The sequence below is a fragment of the Phyllostomus hastatus genome, unplaced genomic scaffold (assembly GCF_019186645.2).
Source record: "Phyllostomus hastatus isolate PE091 unplaced genomic scaffold, TTU_PhHast_1.1 phas_scaffold_755, whole genome shotgun sequence".
NCBI classification, from domain to species: domain Eukaryota; kingdom Metazoa; phylum Chordata; class Mammalia; order Chiroptera; family Phyllostomidae; genus Phyllostomus; species Phyllostomus hastatus.
Window position 1 is genome coordinate 6,725,375 of NW_025334039.1, and position 25,605 is coordinate 6,750,979.

General features: G+C 40.7%; 1 protein-coding gene across 1 annotated transcript in view; it reads left to right on the forward strand.

Moving 5' to 3' along the window:
* GNPTAB (N-acetylglucosamine-1-phosphate transferase subunits alpha and beta) overlaps positions 1-25,605 on the forward strand; it is a 60,196-nt gene that overhangs the window by 1,666 nt on the left and 32,925 nt on the right. Inside the window, exons 2-5 of the mRNA XM_045826453.1 lie at positions 13,246-13,331; positions 21,280-21,399; positions 22,318-22,359; positions 24,423-24,628. Coding sequence (XP_045682409.1) covers positions 13,246-13,331; positions 21,280-21,399; positions 22,318-22,359; positions 24,423-24,628 — 454 coding nt within the window. The remainder of the gene's footprint in view (positions 1-13,245; positions 13,332-21,279; positions 21,400-22,317; positions 22,360-24,422; positions 24,629-25,605) is intronic.

Genomic DNA, 25,605 nt, shown 5'->3' on the forward strand with positions numbered 1-25,605 from the left:
ATTGTAAGCTCTATAAGACAGGGTGCTGTCTACTGTTTAATTACTGTAACCCCAGAACAAGCACTGTGCCGGAGTATGCAGTCTAAATATTTGTTGAATGAATGAATGGATGAATTATGTGGCATGATCTCCAAGTGTACACTTTAGGTAGTTTTTGGTTTAGAGGCTAATAAAAATAAATGTTATAAGTAAGGGTGAGAAAGTGCCCCAGACTTGTAAGTGTGGAATGTGTAACGTACCACCTGCAGTTCTGCATTTGTTTCATGTGTTGCAACTTAATATAGTGAACGTATCTATGCATAGTTGTGTCTAATTGCTGATAAGGTTATTTTGGGCCTGAGTAATCTAAATTAACTGTTTATTAACAACTCTACAGCATGAAAGTGACTTAAAGGCATCAGTTGTTAGAAGTTTTTATTTTGTATGTCGATGCCTGGTTATTTACCAAAAGACAGACTTCTGTCAGTCTTGAAATGACTACAGACTTTAAAGCTGGGAACAGGCAAAAGAAATGAGAGGCAGAGAACATCAACAGGTGGGTACAGCTGGCTCAGTATCACTTGTCCAGCGCAGTAGAAAAGAAGAACTGCCAGATTAGGCAGATCTGGTTTTGAATGCTGGTACCAGTATTGATCATGATGATAGTTAATACATAGAGATTGCCAGGTTCCAGGCCCTCTCTTAACTGCTTTACATGCATTCACTCATTTAATCCTTACATCACCCCTGTGGGATAGGTACTATTATTATACCCATTTTACAGATGATGAAACTAATACACTTGTACAAGTTAATCCAGCCAGTTCATGGCAGAGCTGGGCCTCAAGCCAAAGCAGTATATGGGTCTAGAGCTGTTGTCTTAAGCACATTTCTTGGTCTCTCAAATAGCCCAGGCTATCCTTTGAATGATCTTGGAAAGGATACTTAACCTCTCTGAACCTCAGGTTCCTCATCTTTAAAATGGAGGCAAGAATACTTTCCTTGCTGGTTTGATACTGGGGACTAAGTAAGACATGTACGAAAAGTACCACATGCAGTTCCTGGCACATAACAGGCTCTCATGAAATGGTAATAAATACTGCTACTACTATTATTATTATTATTATCAATGTCTGTTTTTTGTCTTTAATCCTTATTTTGAAATAAACTCTTGACACTGTCATCATACAGTTAATATTACCAACTTGTTAATAATGTCACTAATTATAATGAAGTTATAATTATTCACTAAGGATAAAAGAACTATCCTTTTATTTATCATTGTTAACTGTGAGTTCACAGTATATTTTTTCCTTCCCTCTTAGAGTAAGTGGTATTGGTGCTAACTTTTGATAAGCTATTTGTATACTTACCCAAATTTTGAGTCAAAAAAGTGGAATTGAGGTAGGGAAGTATTTTTGGAAATATTCCTAAGTATTTTCTGGAGAACGCTTGGGAACTCTGATCAAGCAAAAACAGAGTTGGATTTAAATCCACGGGGGTTGGGGGGGTCCTAATGTGGTGTAGTGCACACTGAAGTTCATTGCCTTGGGGTGAGGGTAGCAGGTGAGATCTGGTCCACGGTACACTAGTTGCCTTGGGCAAGTCAAGCGCCCCCTGGAAGTCCAGTTTCCTCATCGACAAATAGGAGCACTAGCTTAACTAGGCTTTCTTTTTAGCTTAGAAAGTCCCGATTTTCAATTTTTGTCCTTTCTCAGTTGATATTGTATAGACTTTAAAACATGCTTTTGAAGTAAAAGTTATATCAGGGCCGTCATTACCTAGTTGAATTATTTATATACATTATTTATATACAAATCCACAATCCCTTATCTGAAACTTCTAGAACTACCAAATTACCTTATAACTAAACATCAGTATCTTTTACAGTGGAACGTCTGACTGTTCACACACAGTGAGGAAAATAAAGACTATAAATAACTTCAAGTCAGTTCAGGCCAAGTTTTGCTACCAAATAAGTTCAGGTGAGGTCAAGTTTCGCTGCCAAGTAAGACACAAAGAGATCTCCACTGTTGAGAGCTTTTTGGATTTCAGAATTCTGAATAGAGGGTTGTAGATCACTGCTGGGTGTGTGTGTGTGTATCTGTGTGTATCTGTGTGTTTGGTGTGTGTGCGTAAAATACATCACCTCCTTATGTGCACTAAGTATGGGAACAAATATCCAGACATTAACTTCCACGAGGTAGTCAGATAGGTGATAGGTTCACACAGAATCTGCCCACAGCGGGTAGTAACTATCCCTGGCCTCCCTGGTCCCTTGTGCTCACGCACTTCCTACCGCGATTCCATATTAATGAGAGTATTGTTCGGTGAGAAGGAAGATCCAGCTCAAATGGAAAACTGGATCCAGCTCAAGTTATGTTCAGCCTTGCTGATCAGTTGTTTCAAGAAAGAGAGTTGTTATTACATTTGTATTTGAGTAGTTCACTCATTGCACAAATATATTTTAAGTGTGTTCTTTGCCAAAGGCAGGAAATGGGTGAAGTTGAAAGACACCTGGCCCCAGAGTCGGGTGAGAGCCCCTGGCCTGGTTCTGGCCCCACCATCACTGTGCTCTTTGGTGGTTCTCAAACGGTGTCACTCCAGCTGCCTGCTGGGTTGGAGCAGCTACTCTTAACTCTTTTGTGTAGGTTTCTTTTGGGGGAGGGGAAAGCTTTCATTGTTAAACATAATACTTAAAGCTTCTAGACAAGACTCCCTTTTTAGCTTTAATGTTTTGTGAATATGCATTTATTGGGTGCTCCACATGAGAAAGCATGTAATGTAATGGACGTTGTGCTTTGCTTCAGAGAAAAGGCCAGTGACCCTTTCATAACATGAAATGGTCTCTCTCTTTGGAGGGGTTTGGGAGAGAGACACAGCACAGCTAGCTGTCAAAGCAGGGGCCTTGTCTTATTCCCTGAGGTATTCTTAGCACTCAAATGAATGAATGGAGGTGACTTTAACCAACATCACTTCAAGCTCATTTCCAGTGAAAGTGTAAGTTTTCTACTTTGATGCAGACCATCTGTACTTACCTTTTCATTCTCATAAATGATTGGTCTGGTTGTACTTCATAGGGTGGCAGGTGCCATCAAAGATACAAAGAATTTTAGCTCATCCCTGATCATCTTGGTATAGTTGCGATGAGGCCATGAGGATGGAGGAACAACAAAGGGAGTGGGAAATTGAATGCCTGAGTAGGTACCCAGTAATCACTTAGAAAATCAGAGGAAGGGAAGAAAATTATGGGTTGAAACATTGTAGAGGAAGTTGAGACTTTTACAAGGAGACAGGAGCTTTTTCTTTTCGAATTATTAGTGGTTTAAAATTGCTGCTGGTATTAGTCAGCAGCACTTGATTGCAACAGAATCCCAACTCACATGTGGCTTAAGAGAAAATGTAGTTTTTTGACTGGTGCATTTGAAGAATTCTAGGGTGAAACTCTGGCAAGGTTGGATAGAGTTGCCAGATGATATCATCAGGAATCTCTTTTCGTCCCAGCTCTTGCCCTCTGTTGGTTAGTTGTCAGGCAAGCTCTTCCCATATGGAATCAAAGATTGCTGTCAGCAACTCCAGCTTGTGAACTACCATTTTAGTAAGCCCAGCAAACAGACAGCTTTTCTTTCTCACAGTGCAAGCTGGACCCAGGTGGCCTGCCCAGCCAGGGAATGAGTGCTCTTATTGTGCCTTCAGTAACCACCTGGATCATCCCCAGAGCTAACGGGCTGTCAGTCTCAAGTGAACCACATGATCTGAGAGGAGTTCCCCAGAGGGAAATCACAAGGCTGTTATCAAAAGAAGCCAAAGCAACAGATGTCCTAGACAGTGGCTTGAGGCAAAACCCATTTCTTTTCCTTAACATTGACATTGTGACTGTGATAGCTGTTAACCCTTCACGTGTTCTAGAATGGTGATTTTCAACCTTTTTTTGACTCGGATCCTGGCTCCTGGGGTCCGAGGCATTATGGATGAGACGAGACAAATTCACACAGACTACCGAGTCCTGTGGAGGAAAAGGGACAACATGGTTTCTCACTCAAGGGGAGAGTGTCTCCCCCTTGCTTTGACAGGCTTTTATTGGGTTCAGTTTTCACAGGAATACAGTGTGTATAGTAAAGCTCATCAATCGTTGTCAGGCAGAAATTATTAAACAATAGATAACATTCAAAGAACTCTGAGGGCTTATTCTGAGTCAGGGTCAGGTGGTTAAAGGGCCATAAAACTTGGGGGAACAAACTCTCTTCCTGTTTGGGCCCTTATCATTTAAATTGAGGGTCTTAGCAAAGTAGGTTTCATAGGATTTTATGCATTCTTTCTTAGGCCTGATCACCCTAGGGAACCCGCCCTTTCCAGGACAGGGCTGCACCCACCTCCAGCATTGTTTCAGGCTTAAGTCAGGCAGCCAAGAGATTAGTAGACTTCTTGTGGACAGAATGAGGACTCAGGCTATGACAAAGCCGAGGGGCGAGGGCCCATCACCCTCTTTCTCCATAGCCCCCCAAGTCCTTCCCTGAGGGCCCCTTCGTGACCATGCCTGTCTTAGGTCATCCCTCTTTTGAGGAACCTTACCCATCATGGCTAACCAGTCATCCGCCCGGGGCCAAGCAGGGTGAAGACAAAGGGGGCAGAGGTGGTGCCCCTACAGGGAAGATAAGCTTTGTCTCCTACTCAGTTTATGGTCCCAAGGTCCTTTACTCAGCCTTAGCCACAGGGGATTATAGCTTCTGAAGACAGGCAGGGCAGTTCCCAACACTTTTTCATCTCATGCCACACATAAACTAATGACTAAAATGCTGCGGCACACCAAAAAACTACATATTTTTTGCTGATCTGAAAAAAAAATAGGTATAATTTTGGTTCATTCACACTGGAATGGCTGTTGTTGTGTTGGCTGTTGTCATTTTTTGAATTTGACAATCTAAGGGAAAAGAGGTCAGTGCCACTGACTAAATAGTCAGGATTTAAAAATTCTTGAGGCACACTGGTTGAAAGTCACCGTTTTCGAAGATGCAAAAGTGGGTTGTTTCCATTTTTAACATCTTGTTAAGCTCTTTATCTTGGTGTATTAATATGGAGTTTTGTGAAACCAAGCTCAAGTGCATCCTCATAAATCTTTCAGTGATGATTCGATATATATTTTTAATTTAATGTAGTAATTTGATAGTTGTATTTGGTTCGAGTTAGTCTTTATTTATTCATTTTTAGATTTTTCCATCACTGTTTACCCCAATATCCTCTTTCACCCCTACCCATCCCACTCCCTCCCTACGTCACTGCACTGTTGTCCGTGTCCGTATGTTTTTTCTCTTTTTTTCCCCGTTTTGCTCAATCTTTCTACCCGCCCACCACCCTGTGCCAGGAGCTGTCAACCTGGTCTTTCTGAGTCTGTCTGTATTTCGCTTATTAGTTCAGTTTATTCATTAGATTTCACATGTGAGTGAAATCATATGGTACTTGTCTTTCTCTGACTGGCTTATTTCACTTAGCATAATGGTCTCCAGCTCCATCCATGCTGTTGCAAAGGGTAAGCTCTTATTCTTTTTTACAGCCGAGTAATATTCCAATGTTTTATCCACTCATCTACTGATGGGCACTTGGGCTGCTTCCTAATCTTGGCAATTATAAATAATACTACAATGAACATAGGTGATGAAGTCAAGATAGACAAGTTCATTTGCTTACCCAGACCCTAATTCTAGCTACTCGGGGAATATTTGTTGAAGAAATACTTATAAAAGTTTATTTTTGCTCACTGATTATGACTGAGCCTCATGAAGAAAAAGGGTTTTAATGAGATGCCTAAGATAGCTTGCATGATGCCTTATCATGCAGGGTGTGCAGTACATGCTAATTAAATGCAACTGCCCTGTCTCAGGACTGTTGTTCCCTGGGCTATGGTGCTTATGAAGACAGCAGCAGGAGACCTTCCTTCATGGCTGATACCGGGGTCAGGCTGAAGAGTATGTTAGTCTTTCCTTAGAGACCGAGCAGGAAAGTTTACAGTGATTTCTCTACCTGACTGTGCTTTATTATGGTTGATATGAAAGCAGAGGGAGTAAGTACGTTATTAATTTAATATAGCTGGCACCTTGTAATACCATTTGTTATTCTAGTTCCTTCTAAAATGTAACAAATAAGTGTAGCTGTAAGAGGTTATATATTCACAATATATCATTTGAAGTTTTTACTGCTCTTTAGATTGATTGTTCCAATCTTATGATCCATATGCAGTATCTTTAGCAGGGGATTAGCCTGTGTGTGTGATTCATATACGCACTAAATTAAAAAGGAAACGTGATCTTTCAAAAATGTTACAGATTAGGTCATACTTGTTCAGGGAGAGCCAAATGAATTCTGCAATCAGACTTAAACCATATTGCCTACTTTAAAATTGCATCCTAAAATTGTTCCTTCTTTTAGGTTCTAGTTTTCCTTCTCTCTTGATTTACCTTTCTCTCCCCTTCCCCTTTCATTACCTCATTCTATTAACTTCATTTCTGTCTCTGATTGGTTCCAAATTGGATAAAGCTTCTTTACCACAATTTCGAAGGGTGTTCATTTGGAGGAGATGTATGGAGGCCAACTACTGTGCTGTGGGCCAACTACTCTACTGCCTACTAGAGATGCAAAGATGGCTCAGGTTTGATTTTTTGTTTTTTGTGGGGTTTTTTGAATAAAGTTTTTATTCACTTTCCAAGAAAGGAGAGGGGCATGGTGTGGAGAGATTCACCAGCCAAGATGTTCAGTTTTTTTCCCAGCTCTTCAATTTACTCTCCAGACAGAGAGATGGACAAGTGTTGGGAACCGCCCTGCCTGGTATCAGAAGCTGAAACCCCCGCCTAGGCTAAGGCTAAGGGAACGCCCTTGGAACCGTAAGCCAGCAAGGAGACAAAAGCTTATCTCCCTGGCAGGAGTGCTGTTTCTGCTGCTTCATTCATAACTGAACCCCAAAACTTGGTCGGTTAGCCAAAGACGGGTAAGATTCCCCAAGGGGGGAACGACCTAAGACAGGCATGATCACGTGGGAGGCCCCCAAAAGAAGGACTTTGGGGGCTACAGCAAAAGGGAGTGATGGACCCTCGCTCCTCGGCTGTGATATAGCCTGATTCCTCATCGTCTGGGAGAAAATCTCCTTATCTCTTAGTTGCCTTAGTTCCCTTGCTCCACCTAAGCCCGAAACAATGACAGGGTGGTGCAGCTCTGTGCTGAAAAGGGCGGATTCCCCAGGTGATCAGGCCTAAGAAAGAACATGTAAATTACTGTGAAACCTTCTTTGTTTAGAATGCTCTCAGTTGAATGATAAGGCTCCAAGTAGGAAGTTAGTTTGTTCCTCAAAGTCTTACAGCTCTTTGACCCTGACTCAAAATAGACCCTCAAACTTCCTTGTTATCTATTGTTCCTTACTTCCTCATAATGAGTAATGTACTTTACCTGAATTATTATGCAAAACGAGCCCAATAAAAGCAGGTTTGGACGGTAAATCGGCTCCCTCCCCACTAGAGGGGGTGGCCATCCCATCCCTACTTCTCCACAGAAACCAGTCTGTCTCTGTGCATGTTCTTTCTCGCGTGTTTTCCACGAGCCATCTGCAGCATTCCATGATCACTGTTGGACGGTGACCCACGCATCAGAGAAGCAGACAGACAAACTTAAAACACATTGTGAGAAATTCAGTTGAAAACATAGGTGTGTCTGGCAGTTTCTCAGACAGTGACCTCTGAGCTTGGTCTTGAAGAGGTGGCTGAGGCCCCCTCCCCTGTCTTCTTAAATGAAGGATGCCATGGGTGTAAAAGTATGGGCGTGAGAGGCACCATCACTTTCCAGGAACAAAGTAGTTTTGAGGGACCAAAGCATACCCGGGGTTGAAGCTGGAGAGGCAGGCAGTGGCCAATTTAGGGCTTGCATGTTGAGTGAGGCTAAGGGATTTCAGTTTGTCCTGAAGAAAATGGGGATTGTTCAAATGATTTTAAGCAGGAGAGGGATGATTGCGATCCGTGTTTTGAAGGATTGCTCTAGAGGTGATGTGGAAGGTGAATTGCAGGTAGAAGAGAATGGTATCAGGAGACTGTGCAGGAGTCCAGGTAAAAAGACCACATTGAATTCAGTGCTTCAGAATCAGCAGGCTTTCAATATTGATTTTTGTAACTGTACAAAAGCCCGAAAGAAGGTGTATTCATTTTTGGAAACTGGCATTATGTCTTGCTAATTTATTGCTTGATTTTGGGCAAGTCATTTTATTTATCCCCAGTGTGATGTTGTTAGGAGGGGAGGCGTTTGGAAGGTAATTAGGTCATGGGTGTGATTAGTGCTCTTATAAAAGAAACCCCTGAGAGCTCCTGGGCCCTGTCCACCACCTGAGGAGACACAGAAGGCCATGAACCTGAGGCTGGCTCTCACTAGACACCAACTCTGTGGGTGCCTGGACCTTAGTCTTCCCAGCCTCCAGAACTGTGAGACATACATTTCAGTTGTTTATAAGCTGTGGGCCAACACAGGAAAACAAAATGAGCATGTGTAATCAGATGTGATTAGACAGTGTGTCTGGTGGCGAGCAGATAGCACTTCCTGATGGATATCAAAGGATGTGTAGGGTTGAAAAGATAAAGCTCAAACTATCTCTAAGATCCATATCTTAGTCTCTCTTAGTATGTTTTAATGCAAACTAAATTTTGTTTTTGGGAACTATGAAGAATCTTTATAATCTAGGACAATGTAAACCAATGATTATCAATATATAAAAAGCTATGCATGAAAAGCTATGTCAGTGTTGAGAGTTCTGACTGCTGGAGGGTAGAGAGCCCCAGCATCTTAAGTTCTATAGTGTGTGTATCTTGTCAACCTCTTTGCTTGAAAAATTGAGATGGTGACACATGCTTTTACAGAGAGAATTTATATCCTTGTGTTCCTAGGCTTGCTGCTGTCTCCTTATGTTTGTAGCCCTTTACTCTTTCCCTTGACTCTCTGGGAATGGAACTGAGAGCAGAGAGTTCTGGAGGGAAACTCGGGAGCAGTCCACTGTTCCGAGATGTTTGCCTTGTGAAACTAGTAGCCATATTTATTCATTCTAGAATGTCTATTTTGTGCTAGGTCCTGTGCAAGGATTTGGGAATAAAAATAAAAAGAGGTCAAGTTCCTGGCTTTGAGCGTCTCACAGAGGTGTAGACATATACTGAAACAGGTAAAGTACACAGCAGAGTTGTGAGTGCTGTCTTGAAGCGACGTGCGAACAGCTGGCACCTGGCACGCAGGTGGCGGTGTGCAGCCCTGTGCATCTCATCCCACGTCTCGCTCACTCATCAAAGCCGTCTTGTGAAGCAGGCGGCACTCGTCCTCATTCTGCAGATGAAGAAATGGAGAATAGAGACGGGCCCTAGGTTTTGTTATTGATAAGCGTCAGATTGAAACTCACGTCTTCTGACTGTGAATCTTATGGTGATGAGCAGATAGGTGCTATGTACCTGCTCTCTTCTTAATAATTTCCTTCCTCCTTTCCTTCACCAAGGAATTCCTCTGATGCGAAGGGCTGTGGACCTTGCATCTCATTCACTACTGCTCAGCCACAGGCATTGATCCTGTCTGGAATCATACAAATCTTCAATAAAAGTGTTTAATGGTTCTGTAACTCTAAAAAGCTTATCATCTGAAAATTTTAGCATTTGTGTGTGCCAACCAGTTAAAGGGGTGTTAGACATTCTGAAAATACTGAAGAAAAGCACAAGTGTATTGTGTGAGTGTGGTCCTTTAGATATAAACATGCTAAGGAAACAGATCTGGGTCATTGAATTAAGGAGGATAAACATACCGGCTTCAGAACTGAGTGGCCACGTTCTGAAATGTGTATTTGACAAAACTCTGTGTAAATAACTGTCGGAGGAGGCAGCCCGGGAACAAAGCTAAATGGGAACTTAGGCTCGGGAGCTGTGTTGATTCAGACCCCAGCCCCTCTGCACGCTGCTGGTAGCCCAGGGCTTCTCTTCGGAAAGTGAGCCGCCCTGGTACCTGCCCGTGGTCGGTCCCCTGTTGCGGGGGTTCGTTGGGGAGGAGTGCTTGGCACCAGGGTGCTTGGTGAATGTACGTCTCCATCCCTCCTCCTCCGCCACCAGCTCGTCAAGACCGACATTGGTGGCCATTTTGTAAAAACTGATGAACAATCAATCTTAAATACCTTGAATGCCATGGTTATTAAAACGGACTCTTAAAAGTGATAAACATTTTTTTAAAGATTTTATTTATTTATTTTTAGAGAGGGAAGGGAGGGAGAAAGAGAGAGAGAGAAACATCAATGTGCGGTTGCTGGGGGCCGTGGCCTGCAACCCAAGCATGTACCCTGGCTGGGAATCGAACTGGCGATGCTTTGGTTTGCAGCCCATGCTCAATCCACTGAGCTACACCAGCCAGGGCTGTGAGAAACATTTTTAACCAGTAAACTACCTTTAGGTGATTTTTTAAATTCTTTAGTTTATGATGTATTTCAGAGCTCATGTAGTATTTTAATAAGCAGTATTTTTGTTCATTGTGTCTGAAATTTCACCAACAAACTACCCTTAGAAGCAGAGGAAAGTGAATACTCCGAGGAGAGCAGTGCAGAGAGGAGGGGCGTGTGTGCATGCACGTGGTTGAGGGGGGGACAGTTGAACATGGCAAGTAGGAATTTTTTGAAAGCCAACCATTAATCTGCAAAATCATGTGTGTTTTTCATTTTGTTTCATAAAAACTTGAATTCCTACCAATATAATGCTTTACAGGTCTTGCCATTATTAAAACGGTGGTTCAGGAAGATACACTTTATTTACCATGACTTCTAGTTGGCCCAGTACGCTTTTCATGCACTTTCCTCGCCCACGTCACATGAGAATCGCTGTCTAGTACAGCGGCACAGCAAACTGATGAAACAGATTCTGTACTTAAGTTCAGAGTGTAGAAAACGGAGGCCTGAGCTTTGTAGCTTACTCAAGGTTACACAGCCACTGGTAGGAGAACTGAGAGCTTGTCCCAGGAGATGTACCAAATTCCCCAATCCTGTCATCTCTTATGTCACTCCTGCTATAACCAGACATTTACTAAGAAGAATACAGTGTGCAATGAATTGTTCTCAGTACGAGTTAATGATAAATACACTGAAGCAGTTTATAACTTGATTGGTTTGACAAGATGCTAACATGGGGTGACAAGAAAGTAACAATAAAAAAGATGAGTAATGCAAGGCAAGAAATGTTACAAGGCGGTGGGTAGCTAATTTCCAAGTAGGTGATACAGATGAAAGTTACTCAGAGTTTTGAGATGGAAGCATTCAGACTGGGCTGAAGAATGTGGGAAAAGCTTTGTGGAGGAAAAAGAGACTTGATTTTTTACGAGTTTCTTTAACCCCTCCTCTGGTCCTTTGTTTATTGTAATAATGGCTAAAAACAAGGTCTAGTTACAAGTTACAAGTTTGTCTGTTTGTTTGGAAGATACTTGTATATTTTTATGGCTCACCCCAGAATAAGTAATTTTATAATTGCCCATTCAAATTTCTGCTCATTTCCATCCTGGATCGTATTAAGAAGATGATCTGACACATGAATTTTATTTGACTTACAAGCCTCCTTTTTGATCCTTCATATAGCATATTACTCATTCACTTAGAAAAGGGTTTGGCAAGATTTCCACAGCTTGGTCTAGTTGAGAACTGATTTAAGCAGAAAAGGGAAATAGTTGTGATGAAAGAGACCCAAGTGTAAATGTTGGCGGGATTAGAACCAGGGGTAGGAGACCCAGAGGAGACTGGAGGCAGAAGAGACGTGGTATCCTAAGGAGCTGCTGTGTGGTCTCAGAAGAAGCTGCACCGTGTGCCATGCCAGCCACACTGCTCTGCGCCTCCTTTAGTCTTGTACAGGGTGGGCCAAAGTAGGTTTACAGTTGTTCATTTGGAAAATAATACAAAATTAATAAATAATAACACAAGAATAAACTATTTCTTCACATACTCGGTAAACCTACTACTTTTTTTGCCTCACTGTGTACTTTTAGGATTGGAAGGGATTTCAAAGACAATTTGGTCTGATCCCCCTTATTTTACAGATGAAGAAACAACCCAAAGAGACGAACTTGTGTTAGATCTCTATAAAAGTGACAGAGCCGGGATGAAAACCTATGTCCTAAGTCATAACCTGGCTGCCTCCCCCGAGATCTAAGGGTGCAGAAGTCTGGACTAGTAGCAATGTGCCTAAATGTGTTAGATAAGCACTCTTGGCTGTCACTGTTGTTGTTGTTTCTAATACATGAAAGCAGTTTGGTGACTGAGAGATTAATTTATCTGATGAAGGAAGACGTGTTGTGTCAACACACCGCGTCAGCATTTCTCAGTCATTTGTGAAGTGTGCCCTCTCACGTGTCCTCCCTGATGCTGGGCAGCACCTGGGGGGCGGCCAAGGGAGGCCTCAGCAGATACCGGGGTCCGGGTTCTGGTCATGGCCTGGGAAGGATCCGAGAGCATGACAGAAGGATTTATAGCAAAGCACAGTAAATTTATTAAAGCGATGGTATTCACTCAAGAAGTAAGAGCGGACGACCTGGGAGAATGAGGTACCCCAGTGGGGTCTGGGTGGAAGGTTTTAATTAAATGTGGGCAAGTGGGGAGGAGAGGGTGGTCCTCCGTTTCTGACACTGGTGGGGTGACTACCCATATGGCTCATCCCTGACCCTCCTTTCCAGGTAGCGATTTCTTTTTTGTTTGTTTGTTTTTGGTCCTCTCAATTACAGGAAATTGGGGAGGAGGAAGCGGGGGAACAGGTAGTCAGTGAAGGTCACATCTGCCATGTTCCGGCCAAGGCAGAAAAGGGGAGGGGCAGAGCTTGAAGTCTTTGTTCTCTATTCTAAGTTTTCTGTCTCATCCCCACCTTCTGGGTACAGGAGTATTGATGGAGAATCACTTTTATTTGAGTTCAGTAAGTTGACACAAGTTGATACAATTATATTATTACAGATAGACAGCATACTCTATATGTATGTGCCTGCCATTGGGGTTGGTGCTGTGTCTGGCGCTAAAGGCAAAACTTGCTCCCTCTTTGATGCTCATGTATGTAACTATCCTTATGTTGCAGTTTATGCATCTGGATTGAGCACAGTATCTGGCAGGTGGCAGGCACGGTGTAATGGGTGGACTTTGATTGCTTTACCTGTTTCTTTAGCAATTCTCAATGAAGTGAAACTTACGAACTCTTTAGTATTCGGCGCAAATAAAACATTGTTTCTTTTTCTTTTTTCTTCTTCTTTTTTCCCTAGGTGGTCCTGGAATGGAGCAGGGATCAATACCACGTTTTGTTTGATTCCTACAGAGACAATATTGCTGGAAAGTCCTTTCAGAATCGGTGAGAAAAGATCCGTTTTGGAGAGTAGTTTGTTTTGACTTAAACAATGAGCCATGAAGTCACCCATGCTTTAAATATGGCAGTCGGAGGGGTCTTTCCAAGACGTAGACATAGTTTCACTCGTTCAAGACTAATCCCATCTGAAGGAACCTTGTCATCCATCCTCACATTTTTTAGATGGTAAACCTGGCTCCCAAGCGATCCTTGTATCCTTGGCCCAGTTCTGTGAGGTGAAGGTAATTCCATCTCCCCACATGATGAGGAAATTGGGTGGCTACTCTGCAGCCAGCTCTGAGCCCTGGCCAGTATTCTTTGCTTGACGTCGCTCTGTTAACCAGGGCCATTCCCATCGTAGCCTCCAGTACTGGGCCCTCCCCTGCCCTTGTGGTCATCTTGCTGCCTTGCTCTGGGAAGGAGCAAACAACCTCACAGATTGGATCTTCGGCTTCTTAAGGCCAAGCTTCTTGGGGCAGCCATTCTTGAATGTTGCTTTCAACCTTTTCTTTGGAGAGTTTTCCTCCTTCACAAGACACACCTGGGGGGGGAGCAATCTTTTTCAGTGTCTTCCTTCCCGTCTTGCAGCTAAAATGAATCACACAGGCTCTTTTCAGTTTTCGTCTATAAAACTGTTCCTTACATTGTTTATACTGTAAAAGCAATAGATGTCTATGGTGAAAACGATTCAAACAACACAGAAAATTAAAAGTAAAGCTTCTCTCTTTTTCATTCTGGATTTCCCCTCACCCAGAGGAGCCACTCTTAATGAATTTTTGTTTTGGATTCTTCTGGTGATCTTCATTCCACCTTTCAAAAATAGAGAAGGTCCTTGCTGTCCTTGCTGATTTATCCACTGTGAGCAGTATCTGCTGACTCTCTTTTTCGTTGTAATGGCATATAGCTGGCCAGCACAGGGCAAGAAGCAAGAGGGGACAACGCCCAATGTGGGGTAGCTACCAAGGTAGTTAACCTCAGGAAAGACCTTGGTCTCAATGCCAGAGGCCATAACCAGAGATCCTGACTGTCATTTCCCCCCAGGACAGATCCCATAAATCCTTCCCTCTACTCTCACTGAACCAGAAAACCCAATGAAGCTAAAAGTAATAATTGATGTCAATTGACACAGCAGGAAGCTCACTGAACCAGAAAACCTAATAAAACAACAAGTAATAATCAGTGTTAATTGGCACACTTTGACAGTTTTTCGAGAACCTGTACATCACAGGTTCCTCTGGAGCCCTTGTCCCCTGCTTAGAAGCACTTCCTTGTCCCTCTGTCCCCTTGTTCTGAGTGCCTAGTGATTTCTGTCAAGTGAGTAGTTTTAAAAATAACCATGCTAATTACATGTATGTCGTATTATAGCCCTCACTATCTTAATGAAGAGAGGTTGTAGGATTTCTTGAGTTGACCTAAAGCTTTCCTCTGCTTTGGTCCATAAAATACCCTATGTATGTATGGCACCCTGAATTTGCTCCTTCAGTGAAAGTTGAATCTTTGAGTCTTACCCTGTTCTAGACCCTATCTAAAAGACTATCTGTCACCATCTGCTGTAAAGAATTTTGTAGTCTGATAAGGGAGGTTATCTTGTAGCCAAGTAACTAGTGAAGTAGGGAAACACTAGAGCTTTCTTTTAGGATCTCTTAAAACAGCAGTTTTCAAAGGCTCTGGGGGTCTGAAATCAAAACTATTTTTATAACCATACTGAGGTGTTATTTGCTTTTTGACTCTGTTGACTTTAGCACAGATGGTATAAAAGCAGTGTGGGTAAAATTGCCACACCTTCCTTAGCGTGAGTCATTGTCCTCTTTACCACATCTTTGCAGGGGCCAGAAAAAGCTAGTTTCACTTAAAAATGTTCACGATGAAGGGGTAGAAAATGTTTGATTTGGGTATATCTTGACCCTTTGCATAAAAGTTTCTTTAATGCCTGTGTGGTGAAAGGGGAAGGAAGTGTAAAGCACCTGACTTCATGGGGATTGTCTTGAGGAAAAGCCCTGGGGTGGGTGTTTGCCTTGCCGCTGAACTGGCTCTTCTGTTTCATGAAACACCATTGTTATAACTTGATCACCCCCTGGCTTGTTTCACTTAGCATAATGCTTTCCAGTTCCATCCACGCTGTCACAAAGGGTAGGAGCTCCTTCTTTCTTTCTGCTGCATAGAATTCCATTGTGTAAATGTACCATAGTTTTTTGATCCATTCATTTACTGATGAGCACTTAGGTTGCTTCCAGCACTTGGCTGTTGTAAATTGTGTTGCTCAACCAAACAAACAAAAATGCAAAATATAACCAAAGACACTGAAATTGAGAACAGGCTGATAGTGGCCAGAGGGGAGAGGGGAGGGTATTCAGGGGAAAAGGGTGAAGGGTTTGCAGGAACAATTAATTATAAAGGACACATGGACAATAACGGGGCGGGGGGGGGGGAGGTGGAAACAGGGGAGGAAGGTGGGGAGGGCTGGAGTTTTGGGCTGGGGAGGGGGGGAAGGCAGAAAACTGTACTTGAACAACAATAAAAAAATTTAAAAACCACACCATTGTTATAACTTGAAAGGACAAATTCAAGTATGATTAATCAGACTTAGTTATTAGGCAGGTATTTTCTTGACAGTGAGCAAAGTGATCCTGTCTCTTGAAGGAAAGCAAGTAGTAGTATTTGTTTTCAATGGTAAAGTTTGAACTTTCAAGTGAAAATTAGAATTTTGGAAAACTTGTTTCCACCACTGTGAGTTTAATGGCTTCACAATATTGTAGACTTCTCTGATTGGATTTGTGGCATTATCCAAGAATCACATTTGTTAATATTATGTAAGAAAATTAAGGAAATGTGTCACTATTCGGCCGATCTGCATAACTCAGCATGCTGTTGTTTTCCAGATGATCAAACATTACATGGTTGAAAGAGCCATTCAAAGCCCAAGAAAGACCAATGGATTTTAATATAAAAGCACAAAAATTCACGAATGTGGTTTTAGGTTCCACATGGCAACTAATTTTTAAGAAACTACCACTTATTTTGGTGCAGCAGCAGAGAAGAATATCCAGTATTATCTGAAAAGGTTATTAAAGTACTCCTTTTTCTGACTTCATATCTGTGTGAGTCTGTTTTTATTTTTTTAATATATACTTCAGCCAAAACAACATAATGGGATAGACTGACTACTGGAGATTTGAGGTGCTTGCTTTCTTCTGCTAAATAAATCAATGAAGAGGTTTGCAGAAATGTAAAACAATGCCTCTTTTCTCACTAAGTTTTTCTTCTTGTTTTGGTAATACTGTTTTTATTTAAAAAGTTACTCATGAAAGAGTTAACATGTGAAAGGGTTTATTTATTTTAAAATAAATTAATGAATATTTTTAAATGTCCTATTTTTAAACATGGCAGGTGCGATAGTTATAAACCTTTAAACAAACATTTTTGGGTGCCTTAATAATTTTTAAGACTGTGAAAGTTCTGGAGACTAAAAAGTTTGAGAACCATTTTCTTTCTTTTCTTTTTAAGGATTTTATTTATTTCTTTTTAGAGAGGGAAAGAAGGGAGAAAGAGCAAGAGAGAAGCATCAAAGTGTGATTGCCTCTCACATGCCCCCAACTGGGGATGTGGCCTGCAACCCAGGCATGTGCCCTGACTGGGAATCAAACCAGTGACCCTTTGGTTCGCAGGCCGGCACTCAATCCACTGAGCCACACCATCCAGGGCTGAGAACCATTTTCTTAACACAGCAGTTCTCAAACTTTAGTGTGTACCAGAATCCCATGGAAGGCTTGAGGAAATATAGTTTCTCCCCACGTCCAGAGTGTCTTAGGCTGTATGTCTCAGAGAGGCTCAGAAAATGTTCATTTCTAGCATGGTCACTGGTGAGACAGAAGCTGCTGGTCTGATGATCACACTTTGAGAACTACTGCATTACTGGATTCTTAATGAAATATATAATTTTTCTGCCTCGATTTTCTTTTTAATAACACCAAATGCTCAAGATGGATTCTTTTTTTTTTTTTTTTTTTAATTCAACCAGTTGTCGCGTACCTATCTAACCTACTGTGCCTTGCAGTGTGCTGGGTGCTGGTGGTGCAGTTACATAAATCCCTGCCCCAGGGGCTTCCAAACTTTTAGAAGGAAAAGCAGCTTAGAAAACCCAAATGCTTAACTAAGGTCAGCAGTTTTAATCCAACATTGTTGTTCTCTTTCTGAAGAATTTTTTGTATGTATGTTAAATTTCTTTTCCTGATTTTTGATTGCATGAAACTATAGTTTGATTTTTATGCAGGGATATTTCAAAATTGCCTACTTTTTGATAATGACAAGTAACATATCATATGTTCTAATGTATTTTAAAATACCGTAATGTTTATAGGAAATTTCATTGTTCTACCATTTTTTATGTAAGCCTCTTTCATGTTATTTGCCCTGAATGAAAAAAGAAAATCCCATTCTATGTCAGTAATAAGTGAATGTATAAATTATTTACTGCTACTAATTGTGAGGCATTAAATCAGTTTGGGGCTCAATTTTGTCATCTTTAAAATGTAGATATTAGATTAAGTATAAAAATCTCTCCCAACTCTTTGTTTCTAAGATACTATTTAAGTTCTAGGTTTTCTTACCTACTTTACAGAATGTAAAACCAAGGGAGTCTTAAGTGCTTTTTTACTCGTTTAAACTAAACTGATTAAAATACAAGTTGTGTCACTGTCACCACAGCTTTGTTTTTGAGTCACTGGTTACTTATATATATAGTCTTCAGTCTAAGACAAAGACTTCCTTCTTGTCTGGAAACTAAGATTGTCTCATAGTTAGAACGAAAAGGCTCACAGTCCTTGTGACCCTGTCTAATAGAAAAACAGTTGAGTCACTGACCTAGAGGAAATCACACGGTCTCCTTAGGGTGTTAGTTTAATACCAAAGCATTAAATTGACCAAACAATACAGACTTATTAGAAGAACCTGTACAGAAATGAATTGAATACTTAACATTGTTTTCCTCAATTGAACATATATGGATATCTCTTGATCCTACTAAAAAGTCTTTAATAGCAGATAATTACTTTTATAGGAAAGCTTTGGAATGTGCGATTCTTTTTCTTGTTTTTTGAACCTTTTAAAAATATATCACTTAAGGAGTTTTTTTATTTTTAAAAGATTTTATTTTCTTTTAGAGAGAGGGAAAAGGAGGAAGAAAGAGAAGGAGAGAAACATGGATCAGTTGCCTCTTGCATACCCTGACCTGGGGACCTGGCCTGAAACTGGTCCTGAAGCCAGGGCCTGGCCTGTGTGACTAGGAATCGAACTGAGAACCTTTCAGGCCGCAGGCTGGCACTTAATCCCCTGAGTCACATGAACCAGGGCCTTAAGCAGTTTTTTAAAATTAATTTTCAATCTGAGCAACCTGAGAAGTTGAGAGTGAGAAGACCTTGAATAATTTACATGAGTGTAATGTGAAGCTTTTTTTTTTAAATGGAGAAAACCAATGTATATGTCGAGGGAATGAACTAATAGTTAACAAGTATGTATAACCCACATATAAATCAGCAGTTTTCAAGTGCATTTCCAGACCAGTAGCAGTGGCATTGCCTGTTAGAAACGTGTATTCTGTGGCCCCGGTCCAGATCTAATGAGTTAGATAGACATTCTGGAGCCCAGTGATCTATTTATAAATCTGTTTTATAAATTCGACAGATGATTCTGATACCTCATAACATTTGAGAACCATTGATATAGATAAATGCAGGAAAAAACCTACATGAGGAAACTCACACAATTACAGTAGGAAAAGAGCCCAAAGATAAAGGACAGAGAGGAAATAATGAAGCAGGACGCAGAATAAATGGTAACACTTTTATTCTAGAGATACTCCATCTAGTGGAAGATAGACACGCATGAAAAATAGTGCAACACGGGGTACCAAGGATTCCGTACTGTACAAAGCACAGTAGAAGCTGCCTGTTAAGCGGTACATTTTTTTTTGTGGGGGGAGAAGGAAGAGGCACAGTGACTGGGAAAGGAGGAAATGGATGAAAGAAGCGTGAAAGAGGATATTCTAGTTTGAGAGGGAAGCACGTTCAAAGGCACAGAAGCCTGCAGGCTCTTACCATATTGGGTAAGGGTATACAGTTGGAGTGTCTAGAACACAGGGTGCAGATTATGTAGAAGTTTAGATTTTAATTTGCAGGCAGTGGTGAACCTTGGCAGGAGGGTTGGTAGATGCTCACGATCACCTATGCCTGAGTATGAGGTGATTCCTCGTTTTCCCCATGAAGCTCTGGGTCCCCTGGTACCTATTTAATGCCACCTCCTTTTATGTTCTTCCCTTTGCTCCCAGTGTCTCTGCCACACTGGCCTGTCGCCATGCTAGATAGATGTCTGCTGGACATTTGCACCAAGTGTTCCCTTTTTCAGGACCATTCTTCCCCCAGTTACCTTCATGTCTTGCCTCTTTACTTCATTCACATCTTTGCTGAAAGGCCCCCTTCCAGTGAGGCCATTTCTGATTTCCCTGTTTAACCCAGACCTCCCACAGAGGCATACTTTGTATTCCCATTTTCGGCTTTGTTTTTTCCATAATAACGTAACATCATCTTCTTGTTTTCACCTTTCTAGAATGTCAGCTCCGGGAAGGCACAGATCTGAGTTTTGTTTAATTTACTGCTGGACCCCCAGCATCTAGAACAGTACCTAGCACATACTAAGTGCTCAGTAAATATTTATTCGATGAATGGATAGACACTCCCTTCTTCTCATCGCCTCATCTGCTTCTTTGAAGCTCAAAGTGGTTATTACTTCTCTTTTTGTTCCTTTTGTAATATGAGAGATTTATCCACCAAACCACATTTATTTTCCCCTGAGATATTTAACCCTGCACTGGGTGATGTGATGGTAGCCACCAGCAAAGACGTATGGTTTTGGCCAGTCTTTGGAACCCTTCATACTGCTCTGGGCCTTAACCTATGCCTGGCCCCTGTGAGGAAGACAAAAGGAGGGTAAGCTTCAGTCCTTGGCCTAAAAAAACAACCCCAAAACAAACAACAACAACAAAAAACTATGCCATACCATCACTTAGAAAAGGCCAGACTAGAAACAGAAGCATCCGAAGCACATGTCATATATCACTGTGGACTCCTGTTTCATAGGTACAGAGCAGACTCTGTAAGATGGGTAGGATTTTGGTAAGTTGACAAAAGGGGAAAAAAGGCTTTTAGCAGGGGTGCAACCTGGACAAAAACACTAAGATGAGGCTTAGGTGGGATATTCAAGAATCAAAAGCCTGCCTGACTCCTTGAGGATAAGATTATAAGGAAAAAATCGAGCAGGTTTGGGAAGTTCTTCTGTGCTATTGTCTCACAGAAATCATTGACTCATTCAGCAAATATTTGCTGAGCTTCTTTCTATGTGCCAAGCACTGTTCCAGTGGTTTGGGTACTTCAGGTAATAAAACAGGGAAGTTTCCTGCTTTCTTGGAGCTTACATTCAGGGGTGGGGGTAGGGGGGTGTTCTAGTTCTTGGTGGCAGCAAGGAACAGGAAGGCTGCAGCATTAAATAGAGACAGAGCTAGGTCTTCATTCTTGACTGCTTGGTAACTCTTTTATGGTGTAATTTTAAGCTTCTAGTTTTTATTTCTATGGCTGCATTTATATACCAGTTTTTGCTAAACTGAGAATGCAGCAGATTAATGTGAACTTCTAAGACTTTCCCCACCCCCAATCTTCAATGTGGAGTGATAGCAGCAACTTTCCAAGGTGGTTGTGAGGGTTAAATGATGCTAACTAACTACATCAAGCACATAAACCGCATAAAGAAAAATTCTCAACCTCTATCAGCTCCAGTTTGAAAACATGCCGTGGTGGACTTACCTTCTCATTGATTTTTTTCACAACCTCTAAGTTGAAACATACTCTTATTCCCAAACATACTGGAAAAATGCGTATGAGCTGGAGGACTTGTGGGTTTGCCCTAGGCTCTGTCTGCCCATGCCGATCGACGTGGTGTATACCTGGGTGAATGGCACTGACCTTGAACTGCTGAAGGAACTCCAGCAAGTCAGGGAACAGATGGAAGAGGAGCAGAAGGCAATGAGGTAAAACTGAGATTTGAAAAAACAGACCACAGAAGGTTCTACAAGTACAAGTAATAGTACAGCTCAGAAGGGTAAAGTGACGTTTACAGTGCTATCCAAATAAAATTCTGCATCTCAGATTCCTTTTAATATCAATTTGTATACCATGGAACTAGAAACTTGGGTAATTTTTTAATATGGAATTTTTTTAAAGATTTTATTTATTTTCAGAGAGGGAAAGGGATGGAGAAAGAGAGGGAGAGAAACATCCACGTGCGAGAAAAACATCAGTTGGTTGCCTCTCACGCGCCCCCTACTGGGGACCTGGCCTGCAACCCATGCCTGTGCCCTGACAGGGAATTGAGCCAGCGACCTTTATTTTGCAGGCCGGTGCCCAGTCTACTGAGCCACACCAGCCAGGGCTTAATATGGAATTTTTACCTTTTTTTTTTTTTTTTTACTTTATCTGAGAAAGGAACAGTGGGCTTCTGGAGAGACTTCAGTGCTATGGACCTGGCTGATGTAAATTCCCCTTTGATTCCTTAGGAATATTTGCTGAGAACTACTCCATTCACTCCTTTGTGAATGTTATGGGTACACCCCAGGTGCAGGTCATTGGCCAGATTATACTACAACAAAGAATCTTTTTTTCTCAGTGTTAGAGCATAAATAAGACCTTCCCAGTGCATGAAAATGGCTTTTATAGCCTGGTACCGTGTTTTACTAGTAAAGTATAAAGGCTTATGTTTTAAGTAAACTCTCATGGTTACTGTTGAAGTTACATGATAATTTTTGTTGGTCATATTCCATTGAAATGTATAATTTATTATGTACCTTCAATGTTAAAATCAGTGCTCAAAATCAGTGTTATAAGTAATCTCTCACATTTAGGGCTGTGTCCATGCATATGTAATGAAATGTATTTTTCTCTTTCATTAGAGAAATCCTTGGCAAGAACACAACAGAACCAACTAAGAAGAGGTAAGCAATTTGACTTGCCTCTCAGGAATAAAAATTGAAGAATCAAAGTGAAATTTCCGAGTTCTCAGTTGTTTTTGTTGGGAATACAGTAGTTTGTATTAACTCCTTTGCTCCTGTTGAATCCCTCTTTGACTAGTTTTTGGCCCCCCAAATTACATGCATCGATTAGATGGGAAATTTTGCAGCGCCCAAGGTGTTGTTGACTGAGAACTCTAGTTATCTGGGTCATAGCTAACCAAAGCTATATCCTTTCTTGGAAGGGTTAGAAACGTTGTTCTTCCCTATCATCCCCATTAATCTGTCTCTGTGTACTGTTTGTCCTCTTGGTTCACTTAAACTCTACCTTATACCCAGTGTTTTCATTTGTATCCATTATTTAATTATGTGCTTAATGTATATTTCATTCTCTTTAAATGCTGTTAAAAAGTTGTATGTCTTTTATTTGGGGACTGGGAAAGGAATTTAGCTCAATGAAAAAAAATCAGATATATCTGTCTTGATTTGAATCATACCTGACTGAGGTCCTTAAAACAAGACTGTGTCACTGAGAAGCAGAAATCTTTGTTAGCAGCCACTTCCCTACTAATCTTAAAATAAAATCTGAAAATAAAAGTTATCTGTAGAAAAGTGATTCTGAGCATTTTTGAGATCCAGAAGTACCTTCCAAATCATCTGTTAATTATATATATTTATTTATACCTATTACTCTCAATACTGTTATTTTTAAATGTCTTTTAAGGTAAAGTAATGGTGCAACATCCAGAGAGATTGAGAGGAAAATGAAAAAAAAAAAAAAACCTCATAGAATTCGATGGCTCTCATTCAACAACTATGATCATTTTATTACTCCCTTTGCAACCATATTTTTATAGTTAAAATTTATCATCCATGGGCAATTTTTTCTCCTATCTTATTTTTAAAATTTTATGTCATTATTCATATTTCTATATTGATAAATTATCTTTATGCTTATTACTTTATGCTTATTTACTTATGCTTAGTTGGAGTTTTAGACATTGTATAATATCCCACAAAGTATAACTGTACTATACTTTACCAAATGTTGGATACTTACGTATGTTCACATTTGTCAGTACTTTGTGACATTTTATGTGAGTCTGTGGCATTTTCTCTGTGTGGGCTTGCTTTTCCTGTTTCTCTTCTCTGATTTGGACTAGATTCAGGGAAGTAACCCACTGAGGAAGAAGCATATGTATGTTTAATACTATATGGATATTCAACCAAATTGATTTTCAAAGAGTAAATGGCAAACATACATTTAGGGTGATGCCAGCAGTTTTGGAGACGAATAGGTTTACTGTACTTGCACTAACATTGAGTCACCATTCTTTGAGGGATGCAAATTTAAACAAAAGGTGTTACCTCATTTTTTTTTTTTTTGCATCTCTTTGATTATTAGTGAGGTTGGATAGTTTTATATATTATTTAACTAGACACGGCTCCCACTCTGTGAATTGTCTAGCTGTGTCCTCTGCCCATTCCTGTGTTTAGGTAATATGTTTATTCTGGGTATTTCTTACATGTAGATAGAAATGACTAACATAAAATCATCTTAGAACCTGTCCCATTTGCTTTTGTTTGCATCAGTGCTGTGTCATATCCAATATATTTCATTGTATTCTGATCGGACTTGGTAAATTGTGTCTAGTATGGTGACACTCTGTCCACCAGAATTTATCTACTTCTCATTAGCCTGAGTGTGGGTTTCACTGGAATTATGAATAATCTTTAAAATGATGGTAATGAAATGCTTATTTGTTATGCCATTTTGAGTTAGTAAATTTGGGTGGCAATCATATTTTATTAATAGAAATTTGAAAGCTCTATTTAGATTTACGCTTGTTTAATGATTTTATATATCGTACTTGCTAATTATGCTAACTCTTCTATTCTTGAAATAAAATTCCTTGTTTATTAAAATATTATAATTTTTAAATAGGCTATAGAAAAACAGCGGGAAATTTTAGTAGTACCAACAAGCTTTTTAGTGTTGGTTAATTTTTCAGGAATGGAGTTGTGAGTATGTTGGTGTTTCTTTCCAGTGAGAAGCAGCTGGAATGTTTGCTGACACACTGCATTAAGGTGCCAATGCTTGTCCTGGACCCAGCCCTGCCGGCCAACGTTACACTGAAGGACCTACCATCTCTTTACCCTTCTTTTCATTCTGCCAGCGACATATTCAATGTTGCAAAACCTAAAAACCCTTCCACTAATGTTTCAGTTGTTGTTTTCGACAGTACTAAGAATGGTAAGGTCTTCTTGTGGGTATTTTAAAGTCATGTTATCATTGGGTGTTTTGAATTGAAAAATTCTGACTAGAACAGAAGTGATGCAATTTTAAAGAAATAAAAGGAGGAGCAAAAAGCTGCCATTGTATCTCAACCGTAACCTCAGGGAGGGATTGCATGTGTCTTACTCTGTGCTTACAGCATGTGCTTTCTGTGCTGAAGGTCAGGACCTTCAACCTAGTACTCTCTCATTTACCTTACTCTCTGGGCTCTCAGTTATTCTGGATGCTTTTCTTTATAAACCACATAACTATTCCACAAGGTTGTTTCCTGCATTCTGGACAGAACATACCTGGAGCATTCATACTTTACACTCTGAAGCATCTGGTTACGAAGTTGATTTGGCCATGTTATAGAATTGAAATTAAACTGTTATAGAATTGAAATTAAACTGTAATTACTTCCATCCTTAGAGAGCCTCTCCTCCCCCTTAGCCCGTGAACCCCATACCTGCATCTCCTTCTTATCTCTTAAACTTCCTCTGCACTGAACCCCTGCTTGGAGGCTGTTTTTCACTCATGTAAAGTGGAAACTGGGATGTTGCCTTGACAGCACTGAGTCTTAGCCTCAAGTTCCCGTGCCTTCCGTGTTCTGCCTCCCTGCTGCATCTTTGGGACTATCTTTAACCCATTCTTAATTTTCACCTGCATAACTAATAATCTCATTACTTGATTTTTGTTCTTTGCAAGTGATTCTTAGATTCTAACCTTTCTTACTTATTTCCTCTACACTATACTGAATTCCTTTACAGCCTCCCGTCTTAGACGCCCCACTTCTCTGCGAAGTTCTCTTATCTGTCTGGCATACAACTGTATACACAGGAAGTCGGAAACTAGGCTCTATCAATTCGTTCCCTTCTAAAGAGAACAGTGCAGTGGTCTATATTTGTTTTTCACAGATACAAAATCCTTTTCCCGGTGTTCAGTATTCAGTGTTA